This window comes from Sceloporus occidentalis, unplaced genomic scaffold, assembly GCF_023333645.1.
Source record: "Sceloporus occidentalis isolate IW3139 unplaced genomic scaffold, rSceOcc1.0.p SCAF_3, whole genome shotgun sequence".
In the NCBI taxonomy this organism is placed as follows: Eukaryota; Metazoa; Chordata; class Lepidosauria; order Squamata; family Phrynosomatidae; genus Sceloporus; species Sceloporus occidentalis.
In genome coordinates this window covers 72,555,419-72,580,260 of record NW_028316983.1, presented here as the reverse complement: position 1 = coordinate 72,580,260, position 24,842 = coordinate 72,555,419, and the positions used below count along the sequence as shown (strand labels likewise).

The 24,842-nt window shown below is 43.3% G+C and overlaps 1 protein-coding gene across 1 annotated transcript in view; it reads left to right on the top strand.

Annotated features, from left to right (window-relative positions):
* The first annotated feature begins 1,033 nt into the window (after positions 1–1,033).
* Positions 1,034–24,842, top strand: part of TESK2 (testis associated actin remodelling kinase 2) — a 78,696-nt gene continuing 54,887 nt past the window's right edge. Inside the window, exons 1-2 of the mRNA XM_089515027.1 lie at positions 1,034–1,303; positions 12,678–12,985. Of these exons, the coding sequence (XP_089371153.1) occupies positions 12,764–12,985 (222 nt within the window). The 5' untranslated portion in view covers positions 1,034–1,303; positions 12,678–12,763. The remainder of the gene's footprint in view (positions 1,304–12,677; positions 12,986–24,842) is intronic.

Genomic DNA, 24,842 nt, shown 5'->3' with positions numbered 1-24,842 from the left:
ACCCTAGGACATCTTCAAAGAAATATATTTATCAAGACAAAAAGAGATGTTCCTCTTGAGATCCAAGCTGCCTCCATCCGTTGTGAAGCTACAAGCTTCACTGTTAGGCAGAGGGCACTGAATTTCTAAATAAGTCTGCATGGTCCAAAACACACTGCAGAAATAATCCAGTTTGAAACCACTTTAACTGCCCTGGTTCAATGCTAGGGAAGTCTGGGAACTGTAGTTTTGTGAGACATTATTTCTCTGTCAGAGAGCTCTGGTGCCACAACAAACTACAATTCTGAGAACCGTAGTTATGTGAGACATATAGCCTTCTCTGTCAGCGAGCTCTTGCCCCAGAATTCTGGGGAATGTAGTTTTGTGGGGCATTTAGCCTTCTCTGTCAGAGAGCTCTGGTGCCACAACAAACTACAATTCCCAGAATCCCATAGCCTTGAGCCACAGAAGTTAAAGCCATGTCAAACTGGGTTATTTCTGCAGTGCAGATGCAACTTACTCCAACACTCCAACCCTTAACACCAGGCTGTCTCATTCATTATCCACCTCCCTGAAGTCTATGGGCCTGGACTAGCATAGGAGTAGCTAAAGTGTAAGCTGATTGCCCCCTGGAAGCTGGGCACTCGTTTCAGCAACCAGGCTGACTGAGTCGACCCTGAGCCCTTGGCTGGGATCGAACTCATAGCCTTGCGGATTGTGCGTGAGTGGCTGCAGTACCGGCATTTAACCACTGCGCCACCAGGAACTGCTGCCCCGCCCCCTTTATCCCTCCCTCCCTTCCTCCAATTGGCTTCAGCCGAGGCTGTTGTTGTGCAGCTCCAGTCAAGCAGGCCTGTCAGTCAACGCTCTCCTTCCCTCACCAAAAAGCAGTGGGTGTGGGGGGGGTAAAAAAAACCTTTCATAGGATTGGCTATTTCCGCCGTCCATCAAGCCCTAAGCCATTCCGATTGGCGGAGAGCCAAGACTCCGCCTCCCTCCGTCCAGCGGTGGCTCCCAGCCAAGCGAAGGCGGCTCACTTGGCCTGGAGCGGCCGTTTGAGGCGGGACGTCTGCGTGCGCCTCCTCAAGTGCTGCGGAGGGGGAAGGGCCCTAGGCTGCTGCTGTCGTCGCGGCCCAGCTTTGCGCCTTCCTCTAGCGCCTCAGACCGCCTTCCCCGGCCCCCCAGCGCCGCCTTCCTCTCAGCCCCTGCCGTCTCTGGGAAGAGGGAGTGAATATGGTCCGTCCCTCGGTGTGTGGGACCCGCCAAGCCCCCTCTTCCTCGCCTCCTTCCCCCGCTGAGGAGGTAAAGGAGGCCCACTGCTCTGGTGAGTATCAACACACACAGATATAGATAGATAGATATGGACACAGAGAGGGAGAGGCCAGGGGGCCGTCCCCAAAAGCTCTGCGCATGAAGTAGCACCAGAGGCCCTCCTTTTCAAGGACGCGTCCTCCATTTCCAGCCTCCTGTCCAGGAGGAACTCCCAAGCGTCCTCCATTTTGATCCTGACCAAGAAGCATGGGTTGACATTTCTGTTCAGCTTGCATTTTCCTCACGTCCTTCATTTTTTTCTGGGTGTCCTCCATTTGGCAGGTCCTCCTTTCCCAGGACACGCCCTGCCTTTCTACCTTCTGTCCAGGAGGAATTCCCAAATGTCCTCCATTTGTCCTCCAGCCTGACCAAGAAGCATGGGTCGACATTTCCATCGAGCTTCTGTTTCCCTCATGTCCTCCATTTGGCAGTGCCTGACCCTCAGGGTGACCCAAGGTCCTCCTTTCCCAGGACAGGCCCTATATTTCCAGCCTCCTGTCCAGGAGGAACTCCCAAGCGTCCTCCATTTTGATCCTGACCAAGAAGCATGGGTTGACATTTCTGTTCAGCTTGTGTTTTGGTCACACCCTCCATGTTTTCTGGAAGGTCCTCCACTTGGCAGTACCTGGCCCTCAGGGTAGCCAGGCACCTCCTTTTCCAGGACACACCCTCCATTTCCACTTTCTGTCCAGGAGGAATTGTAAAATGTCCTCCATCTTGAGCATGACTAAAAAGCATGGATTTGTATTTATGGTAGTGTTTTGAGCTTTTTTATATTTTGACACGGTCTTCCATTTTTCCTTGAAGGTCCTACGTTTTGCGTTGAGGACACCTGGTCAACCTGGGTGCGAGGGGTCCTCCATTGGGGTTGGGTGGGATTTGAGGACAGGACTTAGTGGGTCTTCCCCATGAAGCGGGACAAGTGTGTGTTGTGTGTGTGTGTGGATGGACTCCCCTTCCAGTTCTACTTTGGGGCATGGGGACACAGGAGTGACCCCCCCCATGGGAAGGTAAGAAGGAACAAGATATTTTGGGGGGTATAGGGTTGGAAGTGGGGTGAGGAGAGTATTGTGGATTAAAGAAGTATGCAAAGGAATCCTGTAACCTTTGAGACTCACTGAAAGACAGAAGTTGGTAGCAGGAGCTTTCTTAGACTTCAGCCTATTTCCTCAGATGCATGTTTTTTCCCATCTGAGGAAGTAGACTCAAGCCTAGGAAAGCATGCTAGTAACTTCCTTCTTTCAGTGAGTGTCAAAGGTGTTACAGGATCCCTTTTGCATCCTGATTTATATATATTTCTCATGCTACCAGTTTCTTTCAGTAAGTCTCAAAGGTGCTACTAGATCCCTTTGCAACTTGATCTATATATACGTTTCTCATGCTCCTCCTACCACCTCCTTACTTTCCATGAGTTGCAAAAGGTGCTGCTAGATTCCTTTTGCATACTGATTTATATATACATTTCTCATGCTACCAGCTTCTTTCTTTCAGTTAGTCTCAAAGGTACTACAAGATCCCTGATATATATACTGATTTTCCAGACTAACCTGGTGATGTTTTTGAATTCTGGATTAAAGAAAATATAGTTGGACATGGATTTAATAATAAGGGAATTCAGCTGTGATTTGACAGTGCTCTGTGTAACTTATCTGTCTCTCTCCTCACTCTTTCCCTCCTCCCATACCCTCAAAGTAATATAGTAGGACACAAAATACACTAACATCTCAAATCCACAAAAGTATAGGGTTTTTTTTTTTTTTTTTTGTGGGTTTGAATCTCTGAAGATGCCAGCCACAGGTGCTGACGAAAAGTCAGGAATAGACTCTTCCAGAATGCGGCCACAGCCCCCAAAACCCACAAAAAACTATGAATGCCAGCCATGAAAGCCTCCGAGTTCACAAATCTGCAGAACTGTTAATACCTTTGTCCACAAAACAGTGGCACCTTGTAGCATGTATGTTGTGCACTTTGATTGTCCCAGTAAAGGTATAACTGTTTTGTGGGTTTGGGATGTTATTGTACTTTGCTACATGGCTAACCCTGGATATGTTTTCTGGACAGCAGCAGGAGACAGTCCAAGAGGGAGGAGTGTCTGGCCACCTGTCTGAGGGTCTGGGATAATGAGGATGAAGAGTAAGGGGGTGGGGATAACTTCCTTATCTTACCTTCCACCCCTTACTGCTCAATAGTTGAGAGTAATAATCTGCACCTACTTAGTGATCATGGTCACACGTGTTTACACATTTTTAAAATGTGATTAAGACTGTCAAGTACCCCTTAATTTTACATCCCCTTTACCTTTTGTTCCTGAGTACCAGTTTCATGCAAGAGGGTTGATTGAGCTGACTGAGAGATGGGAGTGCTCACTGTAATTAGGGTTTAATTAAACTTTTGTCTTCATATGGCTTGTATCCTGATGGTTACTCTCAACTGGAATAGATGTATTCTGTCAGCTTTTAATAATAATAATAATAATAATAATAATAATAATAATAATGTTTATTTATATACCGCTTTTCCAAATTAGATCAAAGCGGTGTACAACAGGAAGTACAATACAAAGTCAAACAAACAAACAAACAAACATAACAGGCCTCTCTCCCCCCAAGATGGTGGCTGAAGGGAGGGCTTTACTTCTTCAGGCAGGAATTTGAATGGTGGGTTACTGTATAAGTTAATCTCATTGAATCATTGGGTGTGTTGTAGTCAAAACGTATGTAGGCCCAAATTTTGCTCATGGGGTTTGTTCTATGGGCATGTATTATAAACTATTATTATTATTATAGCGTTTTCCATGTATTGTACTATAGTGCTAGTTGAGTTTTTTAATGACTTACTATTTGAATGCTTAATTCTTGCAGAAATGAGTACTGTCTTCTTAGATCTTGCTGGAGTAGTTTCTATAGTGTTTATAAAATGTATTTTTAGTCAAATTAATATTAAAACTAGTTTTAAAATCATACAATTCAGTGTCGACAATTTCACAATAAATATTGTAATGATTGGGCTGGAATTCCAGTCTTGCCTTCATTTGTAGATCTACAAAGTAAAGAATACTACTGTTTTACAACCCGAGATAAGGCCTTTTTAAAAATACTTTTTACACCAGTGAATACATCATACATATTTCCACTGTTTGTTCTTGGTGTGGAAATGTGAACATCATGTTATAGAGAATGAAACAAATGGTTCCCTTATTTTAATAAAGCAGCAAATGTGCATCCATTTTTCTAATTCAGTATCTGTTTTGTCCTACTTTCCTTTTAAATTTAAAAACTGCATATTAGAGAGTATCAGTGCTGGTCGCATGTCTCATTCCTGTGTAGCAACACACTGAATTGAAGACCAGATGGTCGTCTTCTAATTCTGAAACGTGTTTTCTCTATTGCTTTTTAAATAAGTAGACTTGCAAAGAATGTTGGTCAAGATAATGTGCGGACACTGCAATATTGTTTCTGTCCTTTTAATAACCAAAATATGTCTCTTTAATATATAATATATCCATAATATAAATAAAATGGCATAATTTTAAAAAGTACTGTAGGTCAATGGGAGGTTAAAGAGTAATACCTGTATCTGAAATACAAACCTAACAAGGAAGCATTTCCATTAGTGACAGAATGAGAAGAGGACAATGAGCCATTATCTGTGGCATTTGGGTTCTGTCTTGAATAGATTGTTGAATATATATATACTCAAACAAATGGTTTGCATTAGTGTACTCTCCAGCTAATAAATGCAAAAAATGACTTCAGGAGGGAAGTTACAATGTAAAGTAGTGTTTCTCAGCCTTGTACTCTCCAGATGTATTGAATGGCAACTCTCATCATTCTGAAGCAGAATATCATGCTGGTTGGGGATGCTGGGAGTTGAAAGATAGCAGTCTCAAGGGTACTAGTTCAAAGAAGGCTGATGCAGAGGATTCGTAGCAGTGGCCTGACTTCAGACTTCTGTGGTCTGCTTTTTAAAAGACCCTCTCCCCATGGGTTACTAAAGTGTTTTAAGTGGGCAGAGTAAGAATGTGTACTCAGGGCCTTAATATGCATGGATCTCAATTAAGGGGGTCTTGCTTAAAAACATAAACCTTGGGCTTTTTACCCAATTCAGCATATCTAGTTAAGGTTTGTCTTCCCTAGTAGCCAACCAGAAATACCTCATTTGACTGGACACTTGTATCCTATGTTGTGTAACACATAGACATTCCCAGATGACTTTATAAAAAGCCATTTTGATTCTGTGTTTTAAACAGGGACATCTGCACTCCAGTGCAGTGGTGTAATTTTGTGTCCCAGTGCAGCAGTTTTGCAGTGGTGCTGTAGTAGATAGTGATCCAAAACACACTGCAGAAATAATCCAGTTTGGGACAGCTTTAACTGCCCTGGCTCAGTGCTAGGGAATCCTGGGAATTGTAGTTTATTGTGGCACAAGAGAAGGTTAAATGTCTCACAGAACTACAATTCCCAGAATTCCCTAGCATTGAACCAGGGCAGTTAAAGCAGCCTCAAAGTGGATTATTTCTGCAGTATGTTTTGGACCAGTGTTTATTCACTCTTTTTCTTTTAAAAATGGGTGCACATTAGAGGGGAAAGCATACAGAATGAGTTTTTAAAGTTACAAAACAGAGAACTTGCTGACATTTACAAATCTATAATCTTTAAAAAAAACATGAACACTTTTGAAAAAGTGTGGTACAGTTATCCATAGAGGAGTGGGTCTATCAGTAATGATCTCATGGGCTGTCCTTGAATCCTTGGGCGGAAAAAAGTAAACTTCCTCAGTGATAAAATATTGCAACATAGCTCCTTTTCCTGTGAGGGAAATTATGGTTGTAGGAAAGTCATGTTGTACTAATAGCGATTTTGGGAGATGCAGTTGACTAAGAAGTCAGCATCCATGACTTTAATATACCTAGATTACTCTTTTCCTCTATACATTTTTTGTGACAAAGGTTAAAGTTGCTCATCTGTGACTAAACAGTATAAAGAGGTTAGCCAGTTTTGTTGCTCCCCCACAGTGATTGCTGTGCAGAATAATATTGTTTTTAGCTGTATCATGTGTTAAAATAACAAACGCACATGTGAAGGCATTCTGTCTGATTTGAGCTGATGAATGTTTGATAAAGGCCCAAGTCTGGATTGTTGCAGTTGCAATATCAAGGAATAAAACTCTTTCAAACTAAGTTTACTGGTGTTCTGTCACAATTCCATACTTGCTTTTTTGTATGGGACTCTTTAAGGTGCACCTGCGCTGCAGAAGTAATGCAGCGTGACCCCATTTTAACTGCCATGGCTCCATCTTACAGAATCCTGGGATTTGTGGTTCTTTTGGTAACCAGCACTCTTTACCAGAGAAGGCTAAAGACCTTGTACAACTATAGATCCCAGGATGCAATTGGATGGTGCTACAACACTTAAAGTGGTGTCAAACTGCATTATTTCTACAGTGCAGCAGTGGCATCACTAGCATTGGTGTCGTCCACTGCAGTTCCACTTTTTCCCTCCCCCCTCTGCCTTGCTCATCTGTTCCCTGGCCAACTGGCCATCTGCTGCCCACTGACACTGAGAAAGGACTGCTGGGGTGGGCAGCCAGGCAAGCAAGGCAGTGCAAGGGAGGCATGGACAGAGGATGGGTCTTCTTCTTCAGGCTTCCCTGATGCCAGGCTGTGGGGAGGCTGACAGGGGCATGCATATGTCTGCTGCCCTCTCCTTCTTCTCTGCTGCCCTGGTTCCCTCTGCGGAGAGAGCCAGAGCATCAGGGAGTCCAGCAGGGGTGTACAGGTGTCTTCTGTCCTCACCTTCCCCCTGACTGTGCTGGTTTCCTCAGAAGAGAGAGCCAAGGCAGCAGGGAAGTTGGCAGGGGCATACATGCTCCCACTGCCCTAACCTTTTTCTTGCTGCCCTGGTTGTCTTGATGAAGGGAGCCTGGGCATTGGAGAGGCCAGCAAGGGTGTGTGTCTGCCTGCCGTTCTCACCTTCCTTCCTGCTGCCCTGATTCCCTTGGTGGACAGAACCAGGGCAGAGGGGAGGCCGGCAGGAGCATATGTGTGTGCATCCGTCACCTTCGCCTGTTTTCCCTGGTTACTTCAGCAGAGAGAGTCAAAGCAGTGAAGAGGCTGGAAGGGCCATGTGTGCATCCACTGCCCTCACCTTTTTGTCACTGCCTGGGCAGGAGGGAGGCCGGTGGCAGCATGAACCCACAACCACACACTGCAGTGAATGTAAAGCCAGACTGGGTGTCACTGTTTCTGGGGTGCACCCACTGGACCACCATTCTAGTGTACATGCATCTTTAGTTTCTCATATTGTAAACTGATAAATATAAATTGACAGTTGCTTATTCATATGATGATGAGTAACATAAAACTGTCTGGATTTTTATCCACAGAGGAAAATAAGTTTCTGATCTTGTTTGTTTTTGTTTTGTTTTGTTTTGTTTTTTTGCCTTGGCTTTAAGATGAATCCTGTTGTTGCTTTATGGTTTGTTTATTGCCTGATTCCTACAGGGATTGATTTCTTCTTCAGAGTTTACTCTTGAAGTAGGGAGTGGAATACTGCTGACAGGACATACTGTTAATACTGTATCCTGTGTAGCTCTGTAATCTACCTGAAGCATTTTGTGTTGTCAGGTTAATGAGATGGTCCACTGATCTGTTCAGGAAGTAATGGGAGGGCATGGGATTGTAGCAGCCTTCTGGAAAGAGAAAAGGCACTTAATCTATCATTTGACCAGTTAAATATTCCACAAAGTGTAGAATGTTCTTGTGTAAATGACAGCCACTACCTGGATGATAGCCCTACCCTAATATCCACTTCAGGTATCAAGAACACATATGCACACACTTGCCATTTCAGAGCAGGTACTTCCTGCTCTGTAACTCCCTCCCTTTTGTTTCCTCCATTTGATAAAGCCACATTGTCTAGTTTCTCCTGCTAGCTATGTGCTCAAATCATAAGTACTGTATATTGGAAGAGAAATAAAAGGTTGCAGAAGAAGCAAAAATGCAATTTTATTTATTATATCATGGTACATGGTCTTTCCTTCAGCGACCGCCAAATCGTTTGTGTGGGGTTGCTGTATTTCATACTTCCAGTTATAGTCGCTTTTCTGTCCTCCCTTATGAGATATAGGTTAGAGCAGAGACTGTAATTGTCTAAGAGTTACCCAGTGAACTTCATGTCTTGAGATGGGAATTGATTTTAGCTTTCCCAGTCAGCTCCAGCATCTTCTCCAGTAAACTCACTGATGAATTCATGGAAAAGAACTCTTAGAAGTCATTTTAAATCAACATGCATGCACATGTGGGGGAATTATAACCAATTTATACAAAGATCTTTCTCTTAAATTTATGTCTGTTTCAAAGCTCTGTCAGACCTAATCAAATTCTTCTAAAGTTTTAAGGTTTTTAATTAAAGCCAGGACAAGACCAGGAAAATAAAGATACCCATCCCATACTTGCACACCATGTATTGATTTGTGCTTCAGCTATAGTTTAGTGGAGTTTGACTGTAGGGAGGTCATGATTAGGATTTTGATGGATGGCAGACAATCAGACAGCAGGCCCCTTTTTTGAGATCTTTGTATGCTGAGCCTAGTTTCTTTACACTAGGCAGAGGACTGGGGTGAACAAGATAAAAGACAAGTAAGTGTGACAGGGGTAGAAAAGTAGAGCTTGGGGAGAGATGGGAGAAACAAATGATTTTAGAGTAAATTAATGAGGAAAAGGGTTTGAAGTGTTTGGTTGGTGAGTAAATCCCACCTCTGCCTTTTATTTAATTCATTTTCAAAATCACTCTTCTCTAGGCCACACTTGTTTGTTATCTGTAAAATAGATGCTGTCTTTACAGAACGAATGTGGGAACAAGTGAATAATTTGGGTTTCAGTACTCACCTCTTCTTTGCATCTTTCTGATCCAGCATCCCTTTGTTCCTACTGCAATAAACCAGATCCTTCCAGGAAGTCTGCAAGCAGGCCATGGTTACTCTGGTCGTCTGAAGCATGCTGCCTAAAAACATGAAAGAGCTATTTAGTTATTATGGTAAAACAGGCATTCATGCAGAGACTAGAGTGGGATACAACAGGCAGGAAAACTCTGAGCAAAGGTGTCCTGGATGTAGCAGGTGGTGGCGGCGCCTTTTTATAAATTCATATTTGAAGACACTTAGTGCCACTAATATTGTAATCCAATTGCCATGTGTGCCTTAGTTATACTAGGAGAAGTGAAATTCTAGTTTTCCTGCAGGCCCAAGAGAGAGAAGCTATAGCCAGGTTGAGGAACAGAACATAATTTTAACATTGCTCTGTTCATGGTAACTGAAACCCATTTGTTTCTGTCAGAAGCACTAAAAGAATTAATAATGTCTCTAAATTCAAAGTTTTAAAATACTAGTCTGTCCAGCATAAAGTACAAAGCTGAGACACCCTGGGCTCAACTAGAACGTTAGTGTTTCTTCAGTTGCTTTGCTAATGTGGATTTAGAACTGGCTTGGCTTTGCTAATGTGAGAAAGAAAATGAGTTGTTTGATTCAGAACAGTCAATTATAACATGAATTAATTTCCACTTATCAGTTCATGAAGTAGCCAACTGATGTTCACTGTCTGAACCAGAATAGTTTTGAGTAAAACAGGTTATCCCTTGGGACTGTTGACTCCATTTGTGGAAAATTAGAAACATGATAGCTCAAGCTAGAACAAGAAATTTCCTTTTTGAAGAAACAGCGATCACTGACTGGTTATACATTTGAAATACTAACAAAAGAGTAAGATGGAAGAGATGTTGATATCTGATACGTTCAGAGCATTGTAAAAGTACAAGGAAGATAGGATAAATGACTTGCCAAGGGACTTGCCAAGGTTAGCAGCTGACAATGCTGTAAATGGCTCATTGAGACTTTTGTCTAGCATGTATTTGGGGAAGATGCTAGAGCTTACTGATACTAGCGAAAAATCTCAACTATGGCTGTTTAATCTAGTACATTGGCACATATTTAAGGAATTAACAGATTACTAAAATGCCAGTCTTGTGGGCACAAAGTATTGCCTGTGAAAGTTGTAATACATATTGCTGCATGTCTTTTGTGTATCCTAACTTCTGTATCCTAACAAACACAGCTTTATAGAGCAATCTATTTTTAAACAGATTCTTTACTAAGGATTTAGTTTGTGTACTGAGAAGATCTTTTCAGCTGTACAGTGCTGCTTTAATGTCTCATCACACATAATATATGTGGTTTTTCCATCCTGCTATAGTTTCTGGTCAAGCCAGTTTTACAAATTTCTGTAGAGTTTGGCTTCAGATTGTACCTGGGGGAAAAAAAACCCTGAAATTAGCTCCCATTCATGTGACAGACACTGCAGCAATGCATGTATGCAGTTGTGAGTTACTGTTGGATCATGCCAGTGACATCACTGCCAGTGAGAAAATACATCATCATGTAACATACAAACATACATGTCTAAAGTGGGGTTTTACATGTTTTGATAAGGGTTCAGGAAGCTCTGGTAGGAGATATTGTGGAGTGTTTGACATCTCATTTAGTCTCCAGCCCTGTAAAGCAGTGATGACCAAACTCTGGTCCTCCAGGTGTTTGGGACTTCAGCTCCCAGAATTCCAAACCATTGGCCAAGGTGGCTGAGGCTTCTGGGAGCTGAAGTCCAAAACACCTGGAGGGCCAGAGTTTGGACATTGCTGTTGTAACAGATAGGCAATCATTTACTTGTTAATTAGGAAACATTTCAAGTACTATGTTTTTTTGCAGAAAATGGCTGTCATTATTCACAGGGAAATATAAAGAAAACTTCGTTTTCCAGAATTATTTCTGACTCAGAAATACCTTCTCTGTAGAACTCTGTATATGTTCATGCTTGTCTGTAATATGTTAAAAACCAGTTTTCAGGCTTTAAATTAATTTTGCTGTGGTTTTGCTTTTCCCAGTAACTCTAAAAGCTTTGGACCTCCCTGTTTGTAAATTCTGAGAGAGGTGTCGCCTCAAATTAGTCAGTCGCTGTTCCAGGAGGTCTCCAGGGGTGATAGGTTGGCTTTAATTTCCCCAGCCTTACAAACCATCTGAGAAACTAGAAAGTTACAACCAAAAGTCTTTTATCTGCAATTTTCAGATGAAAATTACAGTGTGCAGTTTGTCAAGGTGGTTAATTTTCATCCTTAGATCCATTGCAGCTGTTCGTTTTGATTTAGCCCACGGTATAGAAATAAACTTCTAGTTGTGAGCAGAGTTCTTAATACTTGTTGCAGTGTAGGTTATATTATTAATTTCATTCTACATTACTTCTGTTTTTGAATGGAAAGTATTTCATTAGAAATGTGTTTGTTTGCCATGATGTTTTCCATCACAGTTTCTTATCATAGTCTCAGAGTAATACAATATCAAGGTTTGTTTTGCGGTTTAAATCATGTGACCCTCCATGTGATGTTAGTCTACAACTGCTAGCATTTCTCACTATTGACTATGCTGGCTAGGGTTTCTAGGACTTGGAATCCACCAATGTCTCGAGGGTTGCATTATTGTTACCCCTAGTTTATAGTAAGAAGCATGCTCTGCTCCAAAGGTGCAGAGAATCTTTTGAGATCATCAGTTCTTTCCTAGTCCAATATACCAATAAATGTGTTCCCACCTATAAGCTGGTGCTACTCAAAGTTGTGGTCTGTAGACTGATGCCAGTCCATGAGCCATTGGCTACTAGTCTGTGGCAAGTGTCCAGGACAAAAAGAAACAGTTATAGCCAATTGGCACAAATACAGTATTCTTCCATGGCACATTGGTGAGAAAAACTTGCTGTTTTTCCACATTAGATGGCCTAAGAAGCACAAAGAAGAAATACTATTCATTTTAATTTTGGTTTTAGAAACAAATACACAACAATATAGCAATCCATTTGTCCTCAAAAACAAACATTAGGAATTGTTAATCAGTAATTTTGAACTCTAAGAAGAACAAAGTACCATAACTTTATAACATGTCTTTTTCTGAGTTCTTAGACCTGTGTTGCTCAAAGTGGTAGTACCTGGACTGGTGCCAGTCCCTGAGCCATGGACTGCTAGTCCCTGGCAAGTTGCTAGGGGGAGTGGGTGGGTGGGGAGGGAGGGAGAAACAGTTGTACCTGATGGGTACAACTATTCAGCATGTCTTTGGCAAACTGGGGGGAAAATAATTGCTGGCCTCTCACATCAGATAGTCTAATAAGCATTGTCCTAGACTTAGTTGTTATTAGATGCTGATTACAAGAATGAAATAAATTACTGTAGCTTTTTCTCTCCCCACTCCCCCGCTCCCCAATACAGTCTTATGTTTTTGATGCCTTATTATTTGGCGGTGTAGTGTGAGAGATGAGGCAAAAGAAAATGGTTCAATTATTTATCCTTTCTTTTTAGTATCCAACCAGAGAGAAGAAAAACAAATTGAACACCAAGGATGTGAGATATCCTCTCCATTCTAAAGGAACCATATTGTTTACAAGATGGATCGGAGTAAGCGAAATTCAATAGCAGGATTTCCACCACGTTTGGAGCGCCTTGAAGATTTTGATGGGGGTGGTGGAGGTGATGGGACTGTGTCCCAGATGGGCAGAGTCTGGACTTCTTCATACAAGGCCTTGATAAGTGCCTTTTCAAGACTTACCCGGCTTGATGACTTTTCCTGTGAGAAAATAGGATCTGGTTTCTTCTCAGAGGTGTTCAAGGTGGGTAGCTAATCTTAATAGTTGTTTCTCTTCCTTTTTTCCCATTTAGTAATCACAGTTATATATAATTGAATGTTCTCTTTTCAGTTGCATAGACCTTTTGGCTGTGTTTTGCCTAGGCTTAGTCAATGAGAGGGACTTCTAATGCTTTGAACCTTTAATTTATCACCTGTAAAACTGTTCTTGGGCAAATTAAGGCTCAATAAGAAGAAATACTTTTGTTTTGTTGAGTACTGTATATACTCGACTATAAGTCGACCTCATATATAAGTCAAGGGCAGGATTGGGGGGCCAAAATTATGGATTTTGATATGACCCATAGATAAGATAAGGGTAAAATTTAGGGACATATAACAAAGGATGTAAAGAATGAAGGAAAGGAAAACAATGCCAAGTAACTCAAAACATTTCACCAGGCATAGCTGTTTGTGCTTACACTAAAGGTTGGATGAATGAGAGAGTAAAGGGGGGGGCAGTGCTTCCAAGACAGAGTATACTCTTGCCTTTCACCAGGGGATGTTTCTTTCTTTTAATAAGAGTTAAAGTACAGAACTTACACTGACCAATGGATAAGTTGACTCAGTTTGGGGGGCCAATTTTTTGACTAAAATTTCTAGGCTTATACATTATATACAGTAACTTGTCTCCTGATTTCTAAGGAGGCTGCTGTGTTAGTCTGTTTCAAGAAAGGGTCTTGTGGCAAGTTAAAGATTAGAACATTTTGTTACTTGTTACCAGTGTACCTTTAGAAAGGAATCAGAAGAACTTTAAAGGAAATGTTTTAATGCTTTATTTAAGTTCTAATGATCCTGAAGTTTTATATTTTAATATCTCAGTTTCTCCATGCTGTACTTGTGTTTTTTGTGATGCATGTCATCTTGCTCCAGTCAGAAAAGAAGGACTAGATATTTGAGGTTATTAACAGTATCTGTACTACTTGTGCTTCAGTTCACTCTTACCTTTCCAGTTATATCCCCCAACACCTGTCCACTCATCAGCATATGTGTGTGTACCTGCCAACTGAGGCAACATTTTCTTAATCTCATGGGGTAGGTTGCAGCTTGCCAAAAGGTATGCCAAATAAAATCTGTTAACATTTAATCTTCCACCAAACCTTTTATTTCATCTATATTAAATACATCTACTCTAGATATGAAGGCCTGCAGAAATGTAAACATTGTATTTCAGTATTTAGCCTTCCATTTTATACTGAGCTAAAACAGCTTGCATCATAAAAAAAATAACAAAGAAAGCATGAAATGAGGAGACAAGATTTTACCATGTAAGACAAAAGAACTACTAGTATTGTTGTCCATTTAAGATGTTACAACATCTCCTAAAGAGTCCTTACAGTTGCTTTTTAAAAGCATGTGGCATAGTATTTTGGAGGGCTTCCTTCAAAACACAAATTCCACAAAATACAGGTTGTATTGAGCCTCCTCCCAACCTTTGATGTATCCCGAGAGGCATCTAAGGTGGAGAGGAGAGTGGAGGGATAGCTCTGGCTCCCTGACCATCCTCCCCACCTTGGATGTAACTCGAGAGGCATCTAAGGTGGGGGTGGGGGGGGGGCGCCAAGGAGAAAAAGAAGAAGAGGCTACTTTAAATCTGAACCTGAATCCCAGTAATTACCTCCAGTCCGGGTTTTTATGGCGCCCCAGTGGCCAAATGGCCATCCCTGGGCTCTCAAAGGGAAGCCTCACCTGGAAGAACGAGAAGTGGCAGCGTTTGGAGCAATTGGGCAGGGCTCCCACATGGAGCCTGGAAGGAGGGCTTTCAGGGAGAACTCTGCCTGGTCAGCCTTCCTCTGATGAGTCTCTTTTACGCCTATTTGCTTACTATTTTACCTTATTGCCCCGCGTATAAGTCTGCCTAGGATTTTGGAGTCCATTTTGGGGCATAAAGTTCTTGACTTATAGTCGAGTATACACAGTATTTCTACAGTGTAGCTGCATTCTAACTTTAAAAGTTGCAAAATAGGAAATGATACTACTGAATTATGACTGTTGCACTATTTTCTATCACATACATTGGTTCAGTCTAGTTGTTGGATATCTCCATGAGGTGGACAATTTAGAATTGGTTAGCTAAGGTTAAAAGGACAGCAACTTTATCCAGCCACCCTACCTGCTGAGCTCTCTTTTTGGACCTTGTCGAAGAGAACTTGGGGCATGTCACGAGCGGACTTAAGGTCGTGGGCATCGGAAGCCAGCCTGGGGCTCACTGCTGAAATCCTGAAACCCTGAGTGAAACCAAGAGCAAGGGTGGAGGCTGCCTTCTTGTTAGGGTACCTTTCCAGGAGGGGGATCAGGGCCATAGGGTGGATGGGTGTGGGGGCAAGGCCAAAGCATGATGGGGCAGCCTGTACCATATCCCAGGGGCTCCTCTCTTTCCAGAAGCTGCCTGAGTGGGGCGTTCCGACTGAAAGGGCTGCTGGGAGGCTGAAGGGCGAGTGCAAGTTAATTTGGTGTGTGGGCCTAAGCATAGTTCGCAGCAATACTCGAACTTGCACTGGGAGCAGACACATTTTCCGGAGTTAAATTCCCAGCACACCAGCCTCTTGGGGTCTCTTTTACCAAGCCACTTGGCTGTGGTTCTAGCCTTAGCGTGAGGGCCCACCTCGAGAAGCCACCTCTCTGTGAGGTCCCACTTATCGGTACCACTCTGGGAAGCCCTCTGGCAGAAAGCTGTGTCATATGCGATGGCAGTAGCGTCTCCGCAAATGGACCATGCCCTGAGTACATTGAGCATATGGCTAATGAGATGCCATCCTCGCTTGAGGTAGGCTATGGAGACAACAGCCATAAAAACCCCATAGCCCTCAACCCAATTAATGAAGGTGTGCTCAGCAGGTGGAAACGTGGGGCACTTTTTGCCCATCTTAGTGGGCAAACCCTCCCCCACCTCCTCCCCCCCGGGCCTGAGGAGTGTGAAAACATCCACAAAACACCCCTTGAAGATCTTTCTCCTCACTTTTTTGTGGAGGTGGATGCTCGGCGGGTTCTCCCCTCTGGAAAATTTTGGGAAACCGGAAGCCTGCTGGTCTAACCAAAACCCCCTGAAGTCCCAGATGGTGGGCTCTACACCTAATGGCCGAAGAAGACATGCCCAGGGCCAGGGCCTTCCAGCCAGTAATGGTCCCTGCTCAAGCTGGCACACGAGTACTCACGAACCATGACGATGGATCTCTGGGTGGCAAGACCGAGGCCTTTTTTGGTCTCTCTTTATCGTGCTTGCCTTTGCTTCCTTTGTGCTTGCTGGCTGCTGGAGGGGAAGCGGGAGGCACTGGCACTATGGAACTGGCAGAGAACAAGCCCAAAGATGAACTGAAGGCATTGGAAGAAGAGCTGGCTGAGCTGGAGCTGCTTGATGAGGACTCATGACGGGTCCGCTTTTTGTTCTTAGTCTGGACTTGGACCTGGCCCTGCTTTCTCGGCCCTCTTTGATCAGCTCAGCGATGAATTGTTGGATGCCCACTATAACTTCATCCCGTGTTGGAGACTTACTTCTTGTAGACGTTTGTACTCATCGCCTCTTGGGCTGGGAGGGTTCGTGGGCTGGTGTCTCAGAAGGCCTTTTGTGCATCTGATGAGGAGCCAAGTCAGACCAGGACTTCCTGGGCTGACCTGATTGTCTCCTAGTTGTTAGGGGGGGGGGGCTGCTCCTGGCCTTTTTTTGGCTTTGGTGGCATCGTGCCAAGGAAAGAAAAGACAAAGAAAATATGGCCAAGCTGGGACCCAATCTCTGATCCCAGAATAGCAGCCCAACACTGAAACCACTAGGCCACGCTGGCTCTAAGTGCCTCGCTGGCTCTAAGTGGAGCAGGGCACAGACCACCCCTTGGCTGTTGGCAAGGGCTGCCTCCCCCCCTTGACTGCTTGTGGGGTTGGGTTGGAGGAGCCTTTGGCCCAAGCAGAGGTGCGCTGCCATTGGCACCCATGTGTTTCAGGCCACAGCCACAAGGCCTAAAGGTCTGGCTCCAGAGGTAGGAGGCAACCACCTTCTGAAGGTGCAGCAGTGCTGCCCGGGGTGCCCGTGGGTTCCGGGCTGCCCCTGTGCTCTGTGCCACAGCCTCCACACTGGCACTTGGAAGGATGGGCGGGGAGGGGGCAAACCACTGCGAGGGACTGTTGCGCCAGAGAGCTGGTGGCGGCAGTGGGGGTGCCCATGTGGTCCTCCTTGTTGTCCCGGCTCCCGTCCGCACCCATGGCGAGCCGGGTGGCAAATGGCGCCTGCCGGGCCACCGCATGGCCTTAAATAGGCCTAAGAACCAATGAGAGGCCAAGAAAGGGGCAAAGGTTCTGCTTCCCGGCCTCCCGTCCAATCCAGGGCGGCACCAAGGGATGCCGCCGCCCAATTGGAGACACTTCTGCCTCCCGGTGCTCCCTGGGACATGTAGTCCTGAGTGCCGGGGCAGAAGTGCCTGCTCCCAGATGTGCCCAGGCCAATCCCGGCCCAGTCAGCCCCTTGCATGGGCTGCTGGGACTGGCCCAGGCCAGGCAACAAGCCCAACAGCCGCTGCTCCCCCCTCCCCCCCGCGACAACCAGACTGGCCCGCTGTGTCGGGCAGCCTCATTTAGTTGTCTCAGTTAACATTCTTTCAATCCAAGGATGAGAATCATGTAATCGTCCAGATCTTGTTGTACTGAAAATCCTAGTAGCTGTAGCCAGCATTGCTAGGGGTGAGGAAATTAGAAGCTGCAACCCAACAACATCAGGAGAGATGCATGATCCCTGTGATCTGCAGTTTTAAGAATATGAAGATTTTAAACTTTCAGAGCCTCTAATACTTGAGCTTAAAGTGCTGCCATAGCCTGGGTTTGTTTCAAAGAAAAACAAATGTTGAAAACAGCCAATGGTTTTCCATATGTTTCTGCTTTTGGATGTTCTGGGTCACACTCATGACAGTGTAGGCCATCTGGGAAATTCAATTTGTGTTCCAAAGAATTGTATCAAGCAACACACACATATATGTGTTTGAGGCTGCTTCTGCTTTCAGTTTTGTGTTAAAAGTTTTCCCCATTAAAATAACAAGCAAAACTAGGAATCCCTCCCACTCTAATGTGTGACTGGAAAGTACTCATGTTACATACTTAAAGGGAGAGAATGTTTTCTCTAAGCAGCATCTCCTTAAAGCTCATTGATGAGTTGCTGTTGCAATGGCTCTGAGGATGATGGTTAATCTGGAAAAGTTGGAGAGTGGAAAACTGTATCAGACAGAATACTGACCATGACACTTTGAATATTTGTCACTATATTAAGTGTGGTCTTCATGCAGCCACAGCGCCCCAAAACATTTTTTAAAGTAAAATATATCCCCAAATGTACTCTAGGGGATGTGGAGGGCCCCCAGAAATCAAAAAACAATTTTTGCAAAAACTTTTTTGCCCTGAAATGCTCCCAAATATCCTCTCTTTGGGAGGGGGTGCACATACACTGGGGAGATTTAGGCCTGGGGAGGCCCTTTTTGAAACAGGATGTGAACAGGAAATAACTTCAGTTCACTTCCTGTTATTAAAATTGCCCAGGAAGCCCCTAAGACATTGTGAAAATGCCCCTAACCATGAAAAGAGGACAAGAGCAAATGCTGTGAAGAGGTGCAGCCTTACAAAGTCTCCTGGAGGGTTAATATAGCCCCCTACCCTTACATAGTTGCTCACTCATGCTATATACTGTTTAGTTGAAGAGGGAATAAATCTGTATAAAAAAGCATAATAATGTCTGCCAAGAAGCCTGCATTAAAGAACAGAAAAGCATTACTGTATTTTCTGGCATATAAGACTACTTTTTAACCCAGGAAATTATCCTTAGCATTTTTACTGTTTAATACATCGCTTCATTTTCAAGTGTTTTGAGTTAAATTCACCTTTTATAATTGACAAAAAATATGACATATTTTATACTGATTTATCCCTCTGCAAACCTCCACTTACCTGTGCCTTAAAAAAAAACTAGTCACAGACTCAAATATCTCCCACTTTCTCTCATTGAATTTGAACAAAATCAGCTAGGAGCTCTGAGAATGGTTGCCAAAAATGCGGCTAAAATTATTTACATCCATCAAAGTAAAATGGCAGATGTATTCCTTTTAGCTTTTACTGGGCATTGTAATTAAATTTATGTGCAAGCAGTTTCTGTCATAATTTACATATCTAATATCATATGCATAGCCAGTTTAAAAGATCAAGAGTTTACCTTCCATGTCTTCAAGCATGTTCTGTACAAATTTATCCACATTTATTGTCCAAGGGCTCCATCTATTTTAGTCTTTGATTGTTAAGATTCTCATAACAGTGCTTAGGGGAAAATAAGTCTCCATTCAGCAGAATATTGTAGTTTAGAAAAAGGTGTTTTAATTGGGCCCATTCTTTCATCATTATAATTATGTTCTTTCCTTTCTTATTCCCTTGCTAATGTATTTGATGGGAGATGTTCATTGTTTGGAGCAACATAGACCCCTGAATAGCTTTTCTTGGCAAGAGACTATGGACATTTCATCTACACAGTTACATCTGTGGCTCCCTTTTTTATGTGTTTAGGTGGGCTGTGGGCAATACTTTGTACAAATCACAAATTTGATATTCTGTGCGAGGGACGAGAAAGGAAGGGAAGAGAATGCTGAATTTACAGAGGAATTAGGACTTCTAAAGATAGGAGAATAACGGAAACAAATTAAAAGGAAGGATAAAATGGCTGCTGCTGAATGATTGCATCGTATATAAAGACATAAAGTAGGCTTTACATGCTACAAAGAGCACATCTGGCTTAGGGATCCATATGCGCCTTACTATGCTATAAACTATGGTTCTTATCATGATCTTTCCAAGATAAAAGCAAATAAAACCTTAAGTATTTAGTAATAGATAGGATGAGCCTGTTCTACCTGGATACAGTTCAAGCTTCTTGGAAAGCTGCTCTGCAGCAGCATTTGGGGTGGTTACAAAATTGTATTCTTTTACATTTAAATAGGAGCTGGCTCTCTAGGACTAAGCCATTTTTCTCCAATGGTGAATCCATTGTTTTAAAGTACTTTTCTGTAGGTGATATAAAATCATCTGCTTGGATCAAATGTTGCAGGAGTTGTATCAGTGGAATCAGAAGGGAGTGATTCCCTTCCTCCCCAGAGCTTCATTCCCCACCATCAATCTATTTTGGAGGGCTGGGAAACCTTCCAGAATACAATGCAGTGTAGAGAGCTGCAGAGGATGAGGAGATGAGAGATGGAAAAGGTCCTATTGCTCAAGTAGACTTTTACCACACTGGATTTATCCATTTTAAATATATAATTTAGAGAACATGATGCAAGTTTAAATACTTGGAGGAAATGGCAGGTATTGGCTTTTAGTAAGGGTTTAAGAGGAAAACTATATTACTATTAAAATATAGAATGCAGTGAGGCTAATTTGTGCTAGAATAATATATGATAATTTGAAATTTAAAAAAAAGATGTACCAATGGAATCTTTCCTCAGCTAAACTGGTAAGAATGTACAAAGAGGTGAATAACAATACTTAGAAATATAAAAAAAGAAAGAAAAAGAAGTATAGTGAAGAGGATGTGCTCAAAAAGGCATTTTGATACATTTGTGCCTTACATGCCCTAGAACAGTGATGGCGAACCTTTTACATACCGAGTGCCCAAATTGCAACCCAAAACCCACTTACTTATCACAAAGTGCCACATTCCTCTGGCTTTCTAGTCACAAACTCTGGCGAACTCTGTACTGGGGTGACAGAGCGTGTGCCCACAGAGAGGGCTCTGAGTGCCACCTTTGGCACGTGTGCCATAGGTTCGCCACCACTGCCCTAGAAAATTGGTTTTCTGGCAGCAAATCTTAAGATATACTAGCCAAATTACCAAGCAACATATTGAATATGTTGGCAGGTGATTATTATCTCTCTTTGTAGATGAAAGTAAGGGACTTACATATAAATACCTTGTTGTGTCTTTATTAATTTCACTTGTAAGACTAGTGGCAGCTAAAAACTGGAAGTCAATTACTGAAACAAACTCGTGTGCATTGGAGAAAGATCTGGGATCTTGCTTTGAATGAAAAATTGACCGCATTCAGTAAAGAACCACACAAAGAAAAAAAAAGATGCAGGCAATGAAATGTCACTACTTTTTTAGAATACATAAATGAGGGAAAAGGTCCAATAGGTCCACATTGGAGATTTTGGAAAGGTTTACTGGATATTGCATAACTATTTGGACAGATGAAATTGATAAGATGTCCGAACCGTGCTCCTTGCTAAAAACACAAAACACATGTAATTAGAGAGTGACTGTATTCCTGCTGATTTAAATCTCTTTCTTCTCTTATAAATTATGCCAGAAGTGGAATATTTTTACATGTTTGTGTGTATTTTGGTAATGCAATAAAAAGAATACACTATAAAGAATACACTATAGTTTCTTCAGGTTAAATGTCGTGGCAAACTTTGGTTGATCTCAAATGGAAGTGAAAATTGCTTCTCAGTTGATACGTTTTAGTTAGCCTTAAGACTGATCCAGCTTTCCAAAATTGAGAATTGCTCTGTTACATTTATAACATGTTGTTTTCCATGCTGAATGCTCACAGTTTTCAGAAGTGCTCTGGATCCTTTGGTGCTGCTTTCCTGAGAGACTTACGATTTAAGTTGCAGTCAGCTAGATGTGTTTTCTCTGAAAAAAACAAATGAGAAGACTTCATGAGACAAGCTTTTCCAGTATTCTAAATTAAAGTATCACTCTATGATGCTTGAGGGGTTCCCCCCACCAAAAGATGGAGGGTTTTTCTTAGCTACATATTTCTATATATGCTATGTACTTCAATATTATGTATTAATATTATCATTATAATACTGTATATACTGATGTATAAGTCTAGAAATTGTAGTCAAAAAATTGACTCCAAAAACTGGATCGTCTTATCCACAGCTCAGTTAAGTCCTGTAAAAAAGGGAACTATCCCCTGGTGAAAGGCAAAGCATAATCCATCCTGGAAGCACTGGCCCCCTTCTATTCTCTCATCCATCCAGACTTTAGTGTGAGCACAGTTATGTCTCCTGGAATTTTGTAAGTTCTTTAGCATTGTTTTACTTGGCTTCATCCTTTAGATCTTTTGTTACATGCCCCTAAATTTTACTATCAATTTACCTACCGGTCATATCAAAATCCATAATTTTGACCCTAAAACCTGCCCTAGACTTATACATGAAGTCAACTTATAGTCGAGTATGTATGGTACATAAGAAGGCTAGCATACTACCATGTGCCCGCATCATACACGGATGCACTATACGCATATGCTGAAAGCCATGCAGGGCGGTGCGTCCCATTTAGATTAATGGGGCATGCACCCATGGCGCGGCCGTGCCACCACAGTACTGCGCCACTGCCATATGCAAGAGCCCCATTACTTTCAATGGAGCTCGAGCATGCACACTTTTTTTTACGCAGGGGCGTCCGTAACGGATCCCCTGCACTGTACTTAAATGTTTTTGTGGCTGGGAAAATATTTTTGGGATATACTCATCATCTTTTGTGCTTGTACAATCATAATCTGTGTCATAATAAACTATAGAAGTAAAGATTTTTATCGCAACTACTTCCTTCATACAAGTTGCTGGGCTAGAAATGACCTTTGTATTCTCTAATGTCTGATAGCAGCTCATAAACTAGAAATAGCAATTAGAATTGTGCCCTTGGTTATAAATTTACAATGGCGGGATACAAACGGGCAGGGGAATCATAGAATCATAGAATCGTAGAGTTGGAAGGGACCACTAGGGCCATCCAGTCCAACCCCCTGCCATGCAGGAAATCCAAATCAAAGCATCCCTGACAGATGGCCATCCAGCCTCTGTTTAAAGACCTCCAAGGAAGGAGACTCTATCACCTTCCGAGGAAGTGCATTCCACTGTCGAACAGCCCTTACTGTCAGGAAGTTCCTCCTAATGTTCAGGTGGAATCTCTTTTCCTGTAGCTTGCATCCATTGTTCCGGGTCCTGTTCTCTGGAGCAGCAGAAAACAAGCTTGCTCCCTCCTCAATATGACATCCTTTCAAATATTTAAACAGGGCTATCATATCACCTCTTAACCTTCTTTTCTCCAGGCTAAACATCCCCAGCTCCCTAAGTCGTTCCTCATAGGGCATGGTTTCCAGACCCTTCACCATTTTTGTCGCCCTCCTTTGGACACGCTCCAGTTTCTCAATGTCCTTTCTGAATTGTGGCGCCCAGAACTGGACACAATATTCTAGGTGGGGCCTGACCAAAGCAGAATACAGTGGCACTATTACTTCTCTTGATCTAGACACTATACTTCTATTGATGCAGCCTAAAATAGCATTGGCCTTTTTAGCTGCCGCATCACACTTGGAGGTGTATTCTGCTGAATACGGAGCCTCCAGACAGCCCACCCCGGGGGCGTGGCTCAGGAGATGGGGCTTCCACATGGGGGGCAGTGAAGACGCCTCACCTGGGGCCGCTTCTGACCCGCAGTTTCCAAACCGCCGCCTCGGAGGACGCTGCAAAGAGAGAGGCAGCTTCCTCACGGGCGGCCAAAAACGGGGCTTTTTTTTTTTCCTTTGCCGGCTGGCGGATGCGCAGCTGCGCAGCTGCAGCGCTAAGCAGCGGCAGCAGAAAGCCTATGTGCACATTTAAAGTGCCCAAGCCCCTTTAAAACTTTTCCCCCCGCTCTGCCCAAGAACAATGGTGGTCTCCTGCCAGCTGGTGATCAGCTGGTGTTGGCATCCTTGTCCTCTTGCACTTTGCCAGTGTCACCAGCATCATGGATGCCTCCCCTCCTTTGGTCCCCGCGCTCTTGCTGAATCTGCAATGCACAGCCACAGCTGTCGCCGCTGCCACCGCTGTCCCCCTGCCATCCCCCATCACCTCCCTTGTATATATGTAAATATTTACAGTTTTAGCGGTTTTTATTGTTAGGTGAAAATGGCACAGGAATGTGTGTAGGGGCTCACTTTAAAGTCCAAACTTTCCAAGCAGCGCATGCGTACATGTTGCTCTAGGGTTAGGGTTAGGGTTAGGGTTACGAGTCTTAAAATGCGCTGCAGCTGTGCTGCAGCTTCCACACCTGCATGGCAGCTGACGCTGCAATTAAAGCCTGACTGCAAACTGCGCATGTTCCAGGACCCCGACTCATTATGCGACGCAGCAGACACAGAGCTTTTAAATGGGCATCTTAAATTAGCGGCGTAGCAATTCTGGCGTACTGGTGCAGCAGCTTACAGACGGAGCTGCGCAGCTGCGCATCAAACGGAAAAGAAGCGGAGAAAAGCAGCACCTTTTTAATGCCGCTTCTTCCCGCTTGGGGCGTGCGGGGGGCGTGTTCATGGCGGCATTCAGGTAAGGCCCGTCTGAAGGCTCTACCTTCATGACGTCATGAATACACCCCTTTTTGCCTGTCTGTATCCCGCCAATATAACACTAAACAGGCTTACTTAAAAGCAGGCCCTACTGGGTTTATTGGCCATTGTCCAATAGTACATAGGGTTGCAGCCTTATATCATAAAAGTGTGATTACCCAGTGTCAGTGTTATCAGTTCAAGATGCTAGTTTTTTGTTCTCCCTTGGAATATGGTTGGTTGGTTGGTTGGTTGGTTGGTTGGTTGGTTGGTTGGTTGGTTGGTTGTTGTTGTTGTTGTTGTTGTTGTTGTTGTTGTTGTTGTTGCTGCTGCTGCCCTCGAGTCGACCCTAACTCATGGGATGAGACACCCCCAAGACCCTCTGTCCTCAACTGCTCTGCTTAGGTCCTGCAAATTCATGCCCATGACTACTGATAGTCTGATTGTGACTATCCATCTAAAACGTGGGCTTCCTCTTTTTCTACTGCCCTCTACTTTTCCTAGCAACAT